The 12462-nt window shown below is 56.8% G+C and overlaps 1 protein-coding gene across 2 annotated transcripts in view; it reads left to right on the forward strand.

The window, feature by feature from the left end:
- The window catches only part of PACSIN1 (protein kinase C and casein kinase substrate in neurons 1), a 68537-nt gene extending 56710 nt beyond the window's left edge, over positions 1-11827 (forward strand). For both annotated transcript variants that reach the window (XM_004043853.5, XM_004043854.5), the window contains exons 2-10: positions 2899-3024; positions 3989-4145; positions 5297-5532; positions 6053-6208; positions 6322-6497; positions 6899-7019; positions 7116-7243; positions 8256-8443; positions 9023-11827. In XM_004043853.5, coding sequence (XP_004043901.1) covers positions 2962-3024; positions 3989-4145; positions 5297-5532; positions 6053-6208; positions 6322-6497; positions 6899-7019; positions 7116-7243; positions 8256-8443; positions 9023-9132 — 1335 coding nt within the window. In that variant the 5' untranslated portion in view covers positions 2899-2961 and the 3' untranslated portion in view covers positions 9133-11827. The remainder of the gene's footprint in view (positions 1-2898; positions 3025-3988; positions 4146-5296; positions 5533-6052; positions 6209-6321; positions 6498-6898; positions 7020-7115; positions 7244-8255; positions 8444-9022) is intronic.
- The last annotated feature ends 635 nt before the right edge of the window (positions 11828-12462 follow it).

Here is a 12462-nt window from a genome sequence, read left to right on the forward strand (position 1 = left end):
TGGTACCTGGACAAGCTCTGTCCCTGTTACAACCCGGAACCCCTGGATTCTCAGCTACAGTGTGGGAGTGACAGCAGAATCTGCCTGGTCAGGTTGTGGTGAGGATTAGAGGAGGTAGACTCGACATGTGAATGGTATGTGCCCAATCAATGCCAGCTGTCATTTATTGAGACACTAAAGTGTCTTCAGGGCTGAGCTAGCCTCACAGCCACTGGTGAGAGAAGGCAGATGGGCCTGGTGCCCCTTTGAAGGGTTGAGGAAAGCCAAGAGCATGTTGAGTTTGCCCACAGGGAGTGCCAGGTGACAGCCACATCCCTTTCTGATGGTGAGAGATGCAGCCTTTTTAGTGACAGCAGGTACCGACTGCCCTTCAGGAAGGACATGGCGTTTGTCCAGAGTTGAGCCTCCTGCCTGCCCCCAGGGTGGGGGTGTGAGGTTAGTTTGGAAAAGGCAGAGGCAGGATGGGAAGGTGTGTCTAGCCACATGATACAGGGGTCCACATGCTGTCTCCTGGCTCTTCTTCCTGAGCCCACCACTGTGTGGGTCAGAACCAAGGTTGGAGTTGGGAGGGCCTAGGGTCTGCCATGGCTGGACACTCACCACCTCATCTAATCCTTAAGTCAGTCATATCATCCTCATTTCCCAGCAAGGCCCAGAGAGGCCTGCAAATTGCCCATGGTCACACAGCAGGTTGGTAGCAGAGCAGGGACCCTGAGGTTGGAGCTGTTTCACAACACATGCTCCCTCATCTGGAAGCTGGAGAGACACGTTACCTGCCAATACCAAGGGCGGACCCCAGCAAGTTCCAAGAACCCTGGGCCTGGCCTTTTCTGGACGAGGTAGAGAATGGTCTCAGCCATTGGGCATTTTGGCCTGACATACCAGGTCTCAGCTGCACTGTCCCTTCCCTCCATGCTGACAGCACACTCCATCCTGGTTTCCAGCTCCCTCAGCTCTCCCCCAGCACAGGCCAGAGAGTTTAAAAAATATACACATGAGGCACATTAAAAAATTCATGCACATGAGGCAAAATTAAAAGGGCACAAAAGGACCTACAGAGAAAAGTCTCTCTCCCCCTGCGTCCCCTGGCCACCCCATTCCCCGAAGATGGTCGCCATCACCAGTTTCTCTTGTGGTCCTCCCAAAACACTCCCTACTTATGTATTTTCCCCAGCCACATGGGTCTGCACCTTGCTCTTTTTGCTTTAGTGATATGGTCTGGGGAAGGTTCCATTCAGGAGCAGAACTTCCAAGACAGGCCTGCACCAAAACGTATTGACCCAGCCCTCTGTGGACGGGTATTTGGGCTGTTTCCAGCCTTTTGCGTTTACAAGTAGTACTGTAGTAAATAATCTTGTGCATCATCTGGCTGACTGACTGGAAGTAAATTCCTAGAAGTGGTGTTCCCGGGTGAAGGGTGTGTACCCCATAATTGTATCAATAACAATTGTATGGTATTAAGTTACTTTCCCATCACCATGGGCGAGAGACAAATGGCTCAGGTTCTACCTTTGTTCCCACGAGGGAATGCCTCCACCCAACTCCTGCCCACCCCCCAGCAGCCCCCTGGCAGCTATGCATTACGGGAGAGTTCTATGTGACATTACGGGTTCTAGAAGGGACTGTGGCCCCAGGGATACCTATCTCACCTGGCTGACCATGCTTCCTTAAACATCCCTGCTTTTCACTTCTCTGTATCTAAATTTAAAACGTTCCTTATGAAGCAAGTACTGCTTTATAAGTGAAAAGTGCCAAGTTAAGAAAAGAAAAATTCAGACTCATTTCTTTGTCCCTTGATGAAATCCAGCCGTCCTCCCTCTCACCCACCCCCACTGTGCGTGAGTTTATGGGAAAGTCTGTCTGTGGTTCTTCTAAAAGGGAGGGAACAAAATATGTTTAGATGCCTGAGGGGTGCAAGAGGCAATACTGGGTTATTACTGGGAAAGAGCCCCAGGCCCTGGACAGATGGGGAGCCCTAGGGGAAGGGACATCCTCCACCAACCATTCTTACGTGTTATTGCCCCTGCCCTGAGCCTGAGAGCCAGCTGCTGGACCCCCAGGTTGGGCTGAATCTTACAGAGGCCAGCCCTCCCTGAGCATCCACACTGTCAGGGTTCACAGTCCTGGGACTGCAGTGCAGAAGCAGGGAGGCGTCCCCTGGTGCCGGGATCCAGCTAGAGGCTGGCAGCTTGTATCAGGGCCAGGCGCAGCCTGGACTCTGCTGCCTCTTTGAAAACCAGGCCCTTGGCCCTCTGAGTCCTGGCTCCTGACTACTGAGCCATTCTTGCCTGGGGTAACAGTGAGGCCTGGCTGGGGGAAGGGAGGAGGGGAGTACCCACCTCAGCCCTGGGGCAGCACACGGCCTAGATTGGATAACCCTGATGCCTGCCGACAGATCCAGGGCAGACACAGCCACCCCAGACGCTCCCATAGATCTCGGTGGTGTGACCTGTGGGCCAGGACACCACACATTTGGGACTCTCAGGAGACTTGTAAGAAGCTAATGGGGGCTGCTGAGGTTGGGAGCAAGGGCAGACAGAAGGGCATTTACAGGGTCCCGGGGCTCAGATAACTGAGGAGGCGCTGAGCCTGGGCTCCAACAGTCCAGGAGAGAGAGCCAGCTCTGGGGGCTGGGGCTGGCTTCTGAACGGAGGTGCTCATACTGGATAGAGGATGGATTCCAGGGAGGCGGAAGGAGGAGGGATGGGGAGTTGGGAATAAGGGTGCTACAGGGAGACTCTTGGGGTTACCCTAAGTCTGGTGAGTCTCTGGACAGGAAGATGGCATCCTAATGCAAGCCTCGCTGGGTCCCATCGGTTTGGGGACCCAGGCCTGGAATGGGGCAAAGGGTGGAGGGCCCTTCCCTCATCTCCAGGGATCTCTCTCCTGCCCTCCCAGTGCATGAGCAGCCGAGCCTGCTAACCGCAGCTCCGCACTTGTCCATCCCCCTGCGGCTACACCATGTCCAGCTCCTACGATGAGGCCTCACTGGCGCCAGAGGAGACCACCGACAGCTTCTGGGAGGTGAGGCTCTCATGATCCCCAGGTTCTGGGGACCAGACAGCCTGGCTGTTTGGAGGCCAGGCTCCCTTATCACTCACCCCATGACCTCAGGCCCCACTCCCCAGTCCCCTAGGCCCCTTCAAAGCCCTGGGTGTCCAACAGGCAGCGGTAGCCATGAAGTGGCTAAGAGCACTGCCCACTGAGCCAGGAGCTCCTCTCTCCCCACAGCTGCCCCCAGAGAGAGCCTGTGGCATTTCACAATGTGGGAACAGGCCCTTTGTGACTCTGTGGCACTTCCATCAGGCAGGTACAGCACAGCCTTTCTCAGCTGTTCCTATTTCCCTCGCTCGCCCCCCATCCTGAGGTGGGCAGGGGTGGAGCGCCGGACACAGAGAGAGGGAGTGAGCTCCCAGAGCCCCACGGGGCCGCAGAGCGGGAGGCACAGCCAGAAGCCAGCATTTTCAGAACCTTCGGAAATATTTGAGACCTGGAGAAAAAAAATTGCTACTGGCTCCGGAAACCCAAGACGAAAACTGACAAACCTAAATTAATAAGCGTTTAATGAGATGTCTACAAAACATAATATTATGTCAAGAAGCTGCAGCTCAACTTAACGCTTATATGACTCTATATAAATATAATAGATTTAACTCGCAAAAACAAAATTAATAATTCATTCCAGCCCAAGTCCAAATTCTAAAAATCCTTCTGCATTTTGTGGCAGCAAGGAAATCATGTTTAAATTGGGGTGAAGGTGCGTGTAGATGGTGGGGCCTGAGGCAGGGTGCTGGAGCCTCCGAAAGTTAGTTTCCCTGGTGTGTTGCCGCTGCGCCGCGAGGCAGGGGGCGGGGGCGGGGGCGGGGAAGGCGAGGCCGTAAGCGGGGAGGCGGGGCGGAAGACAGTGGGCGTGGCCGTGCTGGATGCGGCGGGCGGGGCTGGGGACGCTGGGAACCCGCGGGAGTGGTGCTCGCTGCTTGGCCGCCAGGTGGGGAACTACAAGCGGACCGTGAAGCGCATCGATGACGGCCACCGTCTATGCAACGACCTGATGAACTGCGTGCAGGAGCGCGCCAAGATCGAGAAGGCGTACGGGCAGCAGCTCACCGACTGGGCCAAGCGTTGGCGCCAGCTCATCGAGAAAGGTGCTCCCCCAGGCTCACATCGTGCGCGCCCCCAGGCCGTCACGAGCCCCCTCGGTCTGGGTCCTAGGAGCCCCGGCTACTTGCATGCACCATGCCCTCCGTCTACCAGACACAGGACCTTTTCAGGCGCTGTTCCCTCCTAGATCAAACCAGGCCTACCTGTTCATCGCTATTTTGTACAACTTTAAGTTGAATTAAAAAAAAAAAACCACTTTTTATCTTGAAATAATTCAAACTTTGTGAAAGTTGCAACAGTAGCACAGAGAATTCCTACATACCCTTCCCCCAGGCTCACTGGCCCCACGTTTTCTCACTGACTGTTTATTGATATGCATATTTTCTGAACCATTTGAGAGTAAGCTGGAGCCATTATCCCTGTTTACCCCTAAATTCTCCATGTATCTCCTAAGAACAAGAGCATTTGCTTAAGTAACCAGAGTTCAGCTATCAAATTTGGAACATGTAATACGACCCATACGCACATTTACCATGGCAATTGTGCTTGCTAGTCCAGGATCTAGCGCAGTCGCACATTGCCTCTATGCATTGTGTCTTCAGGTTCCTTTAATCTAGAACAGTTTGAAGTTGTGGTTTACATATACTTGTTCATGTTATTCTCTTGCAGTATACTCTAAACCCCACGAGAGCAGGGGCTGGGCCTGCACCACCTAACAGTGCCCTGCACAGAGCTGGTGCCAGTACACAAACAACAAGTCAGTGTGGAATGACTGGTCCCCAGTGGCCTCCTGGCATCTGTCACAAGCTTCAGCTAACATTCCTGGAGCACCTACTGTGTGCTTGGTGCTGTGCTGGGCTTGTCAGAGCTCACAGGGTCCAGGCTGCCCCCCTCCGACCCCGCTCCATGGGGCTCACACGCTGACAAGGGAGATGAGGAGGAGGGAGGTACGGCGGCAGATACTGTGAGAAGAATGCGGCGAGGGCTGCTGGCCATGGCAGGAGGACAGAGCAGTCAGGGAAGGCTTCCTGGAGATGGTGGCAGATGTGGGCCCTAGAGGATGGGGCCACGTAGAGCAGAGGAGGGCATTTCTGTTGCTATCAGAGGAAAGGGAAAGCCTCAGAGAAGGGAGGTGTGAGGGGGGGCCTCTGGGCAGGGGCGATGAGGTTCTTGTGACCTATTACCATTCCCTCAGGCCCACAGTATGGCAGCCTGGAGCGGGCATGGGGTGCCATAATGACAGAGGCAGACAAGGTGAGCGAGCTGCACCAGGAAGTGAAGAACAATCTGCTGAATGAGGACCTGGAGAAGGTGAAGAACTGGCAGAAGGACGCCTATCACAAGCAGATCATGGGTGGCTTCAAGGAGACGAAGGAGGCTGAAGATGGCTTCCGCAAGGCCCAGAAGCCTTGGGCCAAGAAGATGAAGGAGGTGCTCAGTGGGTGCTGCCACGGGCGGGGTGGGGTGGGCCCATCTGATCAGAGGGTGCTGATCCCAGGGAGGGCGTCTATGGATGGGTGGGCTGGGCACTGCCCTCTGGGATTGTGCCCACAGGGGAGCAGCACTGCCTTCCAGGAAAAAATATTCACAGATGGGTAGGCAGTGCCCATTGGGTAAGGAGACCCATAGGCAAAAAAGGGCACTGTCCCCAGGAAAGATACCAGCAGGGGCAGAAGAGCACATTGGCCCCTGGGTCCCCAGATGGGGTGGGCACTGCACTGCCTGAACAGGAGGGTATCTGCAGGGGAGCAGGCAGTGCCAAGCAGAGACGCAGCCACAAATGGAGGAGCGCTGCTCCCGAACACCTGGAGCCAGGGCCTGCATCCCTTCTGGCTCTTAACAGTGTGGGCTCACAGCTCCCAGGGAGTGGGCAGGGGAGGAGTTAATGGGTGACCATGTTTGCTGCTGGTCACAAATGAAAACCCTACTCCCTATTCCCCCCTCCCCACAGCTGGAGGCAGCCAAGAAGGCCTACCATTTGGCTTGCAAAGAGGAAAAGCTGGCCATGACACGGGAGATGAACAGCAAGACGGAGCAATCGGTCACACCTGAGCAGCAAAAGAAGCTGCAGGACAAAGTGGACAAGTGCAAGCAGGATGTGCAGAAGGTGCTGGAGGGCAGGGATGGCAGCAGGGGGTCTGGGGGCCCCTTGCAGAGGGTGGTGGCTGGGAGCTGCAGGCCTGGCTAGGTGTCACCCTCTCTCCACTCTGGTGCCCACAGACACAGGAGAAGTATGAGAAAGTGCTGGAAGATGTGGGCAAGACCACACCCCAGTACATGGAGAACATGGAGCAGGTGTTTGAGCAATGCCAGCAATTTGAGGAAAAGCGGCTGGTCTTCCTCAAGGAGGTGCTGCTGGACATCAAACGGCACCTCAACCTGGCTGAGAACAGCAGGTACCTGGGCATGGCAGGCACCGAGGGCACAGGCACAGCCAGCAGATGGTGTGACTGGCATGCAGGACATCCCAGCCCTACATCACAGTGACGGGAAGGGGACACAGAGCTGCAGGGGTCAGGAAGAATGAGGCTTCAAACACAGGGGCTGTTGAGTGCAAGCTGACGCACACTGGGTACTCTAGAAACACATGCTGGATGATGCATGAATGGCTAAGGTGGGAGGGAAAAGGAGTCCACCGAGCATGCCCAGAGCTTATTCTTGCAAAGCCCACATGATTCCTGGCTGGGCAGCATGCCCAGCACCCTGCTTCCCTGAGTGGACTCTGGCCTCTCACCAAGGATGAGAAGGGGCCATGCTGAATCTGTGCCCTCCACCTCCCCCATCTCCCTGAGCACAGCTACATCCATGTGTACCGTGAGCTGGAGCAGGCCATCCGGGGGGCTGATGCCCAGGAAGACCTCAGATGGTTCCGCAGCACCAGTGGCCCCGGCATGCCCATGAACTGGCCCCAGTTTGAGGTGAGGATATGTGGGGATGGGAAGGGGAGCCTGAAGAGGCTGAAAGATGCCTCAGGGCATAGTCCCCCAGCCTGACTGCTCCACTGGCCCCACCAGGAGTGGAACCCAGACCTTCCTCACACCACCACCAAGAAGGAGAAACAGCCTAAGAAGGCAGAGGGAGTGGCCCTGACCAATGCCACTGGGGCAGTAGAGTCCACATCCCAGGCTGGGGACCGCGGCAGGTGAGTGCCTCCTGTGGAGCTTCCTGGGGCCAAGAGGGACCCACACTCTGGGGCAGCTGAGTTTTGCTTCAGAAGACAAGAAATGGTCTAGATCATAGCAACTATGTCTCCTCTCTAAAAGATAGTGGTAGTTCATCACTCTAAAGCAGCTGTCCCCAATCTTTTTGGGACCAGGGACCAGTTTTGTGGAAGACAATTTTTCCATGGATGGGAGCGGGGTGGTTTTTGGATGAAACTGTTCCACCTCAGATCATCAGGCATTAGATTCTCATAAGGAACGTGCAACGTGGATCCCTTGCATGCGCAGTTCACAGTAGGGGGGTTGCGCTCCTATGAGAATCTAACGCCGCGGCTGATCTAACAGGAGGTGGAGCTCAGGCGATAATGCTCCCTCGCCTGTCACTCACCTCCTGCTGTGCTGCCTGGTTCCTAACAGGCCACGGACTGTCTGCAGCCCCAGGGTTGGGGACCCCGGTCTAGATCACAGGAACCAAGCCTCCTCTCTAAAAGATAGTGGTAGCATATCCTTCTAGAGCAGCTACTGTGTGTGGCACGGTTCTATGCACTTTCCATATGTTAACTCTTTCAAGCTCAAGTGCGTAAATATTACCATTTTACCGATGGAGAAACTGAAACCCAGAGAGGTTAAGTGACTTGCCCAAGATCACATTGCTAGTTAGTATACTTCAGAGCCAGATATGATGCCCAGGAGGTCTGACTCCAGGATCCTTGCTCTTAAACATTAGGTGGTACTCCTCCTCCCGGATGAAGGCTCAGATGTGCCCTGGGGTCCCCTTCAATGCCCTCTCCCTCGAGGGCTGAATAATAACGCAAATGGTCCTGCATTTAAACATCGGTTTAAAGAGCTCATGAGGGTCACCCCTCCTATGTGGCCAATCCTTGCTCTAGCCTTGGTAGAATTCGGGATCAGGGCTCTGATTAGGAGGAGCGGTTAGCCCTCGGGTTGCGGTGCGGGGAGACATTGAAGCTGGCTCCTTCCTCCGCGTCTCAGTGTTAGCAGCTACGACAGAGGCCAGCCCTACGCCACCGAGTGGTCAGACGACGAGAGTGGGAACCCCTTTGGGGGCAGTGAGACCAACGGGGGCGCCAACCCCTTTGAGGACGACTCCAAGGGAGTGCGCGTGCGGGCACTCTACGACTATGACGGCCAGGAGCAGGACGAGCTCAGCTTTAAGGCCGGTAGGACGGCTGGGCGGGGCAGTGCCTGAGAGAGGCTTGGGCCTGGATTGGGTGTGTGGTGGTGCAGGGGCGGTGCCTGAGAGAGAGGCTTGGGTCTGGATTGGGTGTGTGGTGGGGCAGGGGTGGTGCCTGAAAGAGAGGCTTGGGCCTGCATTGGGTGTGTGGTGGGGTAGAGGCAGGATCTGAAGACGGGTTGCGAGGATTTGCAGGGAACTAAATGGGGCGTGGCCTGGGTTGTGGGCGTGACCTGGGCCCAGGATGGGAGTGGGGACAAGATTTAGATTGGTTGGTGCCAGGGGCGGAGTCAGAACCTGAGAATAGTGTGGATGCGAGGTCTGGTTTTGGGGCGGACCCGACACCCAGATTAGGTGAATGGCTGAGGTAGGCCAAGACCCCTATGCCAAGGGTGGCACGTGAATGTTGGCGTGGGACTGGGGCTGGTTTCCAGGGGCGGGGCCTAAGAATCTAAAACCCAGTGCAGTAATCAGGAGGTAGGTATTGGAGGGTTCCCCTAGCAGCCGGTGTGTTGAGGGAGGGGCAGCCTTCCCTCTGAGCCCCTCCCTGTGTTCTCTTTCCCAGGAGACGAACTCACCAAGCTGGGCGAGGAGGATGAGCAGGGCTGGTGCCGTGGGCGGCTGGACAGCGGGCAGCTGGGCCTCTACCCTGCCAACTACGTGGAGGCTATCTAGAGGCCCCCTCCCTCCATACTCCCGTCACTCCTCCCCACTGCCTCCCTTCCCCTCCCACTCTCGTCTCCTTCCCCTCGCCATAGAGTTCCAGACATATTTTCCGATCAAGCTTTTATTTTTTTAAAAGTCAAAACAGAACAAAACAAAGTATGCAGAGACAGAGCATTTGCAGGGCCACCTGGAGGCTGGGGTGCTGGGGCTTGGGGTGGCCCCAGGGTAGGTAACAGTCTTAGGACTTAGCCCAACATCACAACATCTGCTCTTCGGGTTCCACCAAAGAGTCTCCTGAGCCCTGAGGGATGGATGTCTCCTGACCCTTCCACCCTGCCTCACTCCCTCCGTCCCACTCCACTCCAGGCTGCCGGCACCTGCCCCATTCCCTGGCCTGGTTTCCTAACCTCTTCTTCCTCCCCTGCCCTGCTTCCCTTCCTCCACCACCCTGCTCTCAAAGGCCTCCTCTCCAGACCCCTGGAAGGGAGGCTTCCCCATCTTTAGTCTTCCACTCTGCCCCGGGGAGCACCCTTCTACTCCTAGCCACGTCCCTTGGGACCGGTGGGACTGGAGGAGGAACGGTCACCCTCCTCCCCCATGGAGGTTTCCAGGGGTCCCCCAGACATGAAAGAGGGGTGAGCTGGAGGAAGTCATGGTGTCACTGGGGTACAGAAGGGTGAATGAAGGGCATGCAGGCCCTCAGCCCGGGCTGTGCCAGCCCTCCCAGCCCCAGGCCCATCTGAGGGACCAAGACGCTGTTATGCAGGCCCTTCTTTCCAGCTATCAGCACTTTGAGCATCGGCTCTTCAGCAGATCCAAACCCCCTCAGCAACTTGCAGAGGACCTGTCCCCTCTCAAAAGTCCCCTGGCCTAGGGTGGGGACCCCCAAACCTACGGCAAAGCCAGCAACAGTAGCAGCCTCCTCCCATTTGCTGGGGAGGAGGTCATCTTGTTCCCCTGGCCCCCCCACTCTCCCTCCATGTCCATCCAAAAACCATAAAATCACTGGGTTCCACATCAGCCTCCATGAGGCCAAGCCTTGTACCTGCAAGGCTCTTGGCCTAACCATTCCTCTGTCCTCTTCTCTGGCCTGCCTGGGGAGCCCATGAAGGCCACATGGGTGCCTCCAGCCTGAGACATCAGGGGAGAGCCTGCAGCTGAGTTCGGCAGAAAGGAGGAATCCTGGCCCTCAGGAAGAAGATAGTCACATGTTTTTCTTCCTTGTCCCCACGGCCCCCAGAACAACATTCTCCCTGCTGGCAGCCCTTCCATGTCTCCAAACCTGGGTCAGAGTGAAAGGACCTTTGGGGGTGGGTGGGAGCAAAGGGCCCACCTGCTGGTTGGTGAAAGCAGTGGTGCCGGAGTGCTAGGTACCGCACGAGAGGGTGCGGGGGCTTGGGAAGCAGACCAGGGTTGGACAAAACCCCATGAGGGCGGGGAGCTGGAAGAAAAGTCTCTTGGGGACTTCTGGGGCAAGGAGCTGAGAAGTCCTGCAGCACCAGGTGAGACTTGCTTACAGTGGATGCCGCTTCTAGGCCTCTGGACCGCAGATGCCCTCCTCCCTCCTGCACACCTGGCCTCCTGGGCCTCCAGGTAAAGAGAGAGAGCCAGCCCAGCCCTGTTTCCCCTCAGTCCTCCTTTGCTCCTGCTGCTTCTCCCAACAGCCCACTGTTAGGAGGTAGTAGACCCCAGCCTCAAGGCTCTGACCTTCTTCATGTGGGCACGGAGGGTCCTGACACTCTGGCAGGGCCTGAGCTGGGGCAGGCCTCCCTCAGGGCCAGGGGCGATGGCACCCCGGGGACAGGCAGACCTCCTTCCTGCCGTCAGCACCCCCTTCCTTATCACTGTCTGGTCTCCGAGCTTCGGCTGCAGCCTGAGGTGTGTCCTGGGCTCCTCAGAGCCTGAAGCAAGCTTTTGGAAGCCTGCAGTCCTCCCAGCTCCAGTGCAGAAGCCTCTCTCTCCAGCCTTTCCCCAGGCAGGAGTTGGGGTTGGGGGCCTCTGTCCCTCATCGCTTACCTTGGAAAGGTGGGAAGCTGGCAATCTGCACCTTGGGGCCTGGGCTCCCCCTCTCTGTGCCAGCAGCTTCCCAGCACCTGGGGAGGGGCTGCAGCCCCAGCTGGACTCCAGCCTGTCCCTCTTAGCACTCTAGCTGCCCACTCCAGGGCAGGGACTCGAAACCCCCTCCGTCCTGAGCAGCCACCTCCAGGGCCCTGTTTGGGACCACTCTCTCAGTCCCCAGGTCCTCAGGGCCCCAGAGCGGGAGGGTCTCCTACCTGGAAGTCCCCCTGAGCTCCAGGGCCCAGCCCTACCTGCCAGTGCTGGTGTCAGGGCACTCAACACCGAGTGTGGGGGCCACGCCCCTTGCCATGCACACGGCCTCCTCCTGTAGCCCCTGCCCGCACCCTCGATGCTGCACGGGCCCGCCCTGGTGGGGCTCGGCGAGTAATGTGTTTTGTCCCCAGTTAACCACCATTCTGCGGCCTGGTTCTGCAAGGAACCAGGGCTGCCCCACCGCCCGCCGTCTGCCGCCCTAGGCTTCCTGACTCCATTAGTTCCGACACTTGTGAAACTCCGAGAAGTGCTGTGGTCTCAGCAATGCACCTGTTTTGTACATGATTGTGTAATTTAAAGGTATATAAATACAAATATATATATATATCAGTTGTGATTGTATGACTGTGGATAAAATCCAGAACTGTGTCAACCTGGCTGCGCATTGTCATCTTGAGTCTGTGCACCTTCTTCAGTCCTGGGGGTTTCTGAGCCCTCTGAGAGCTATTTGTGGTTGGGATGCAGGGGGGTAGGGGTGGTGCCCGAGCAGGACTGGGTGCTGTCCTGGCCCACCATCCACAGACTAGGCCACTGAGAGCCGGTCCCTTCGCCCTGCAGGGGCCTGGGTCTTGTCTGGACTGGGGAGGGTGATACTGGAGGCTCCTGGAGCTCTGGCCCTTTCAGGTTCCGGGTGCCTGGTGACAGGCCCTGACCAGGAGAGCTGGGGCATTCAGGGTTCCACATTCATGGATCAAGAGTGAATGAGGCCCTCAAATAGGTTTTGCTTTTTAAAGCAGAATTCTAAAAGTGACTGCTGAGGCCCATGGTTCCTGGCTGTCCACAGTGCCAAGCTCCCTGTGTGGTGACGTTGGGCCGTGCCACGCTTTCCTGCGTCTCGCCTGGCTCTGAATGCATTTCTCTGTGGGACCCGTGGGAGGGCTCCTTGGGGAGAATTTCTCAGGGGCATGGGCAGGACCGGAGCTCTGGGTTCTTGGCTGCTCTGCCAGCCCCACGCCCAGCCCTTGCTCTAGCTCCCTGACTCCCCCTGCATCCAGCCCCAGGGGATCT

This window comes from Gorilla gorilla, chromosome 5, assembly GCF_029281585.2.
Source record: "Gorilla gorilla gorilla isolate KB3781 chromosome 5, NHGRI_mGorGor1-v2.1_pri, whole genome shotgun sequence".
Taxonomy (NCBI): Eukaryota; Metazoa; Chordata; class Mammalia; order Primates; family Hominidae; genus Gorilla; species Gorilla gorilla.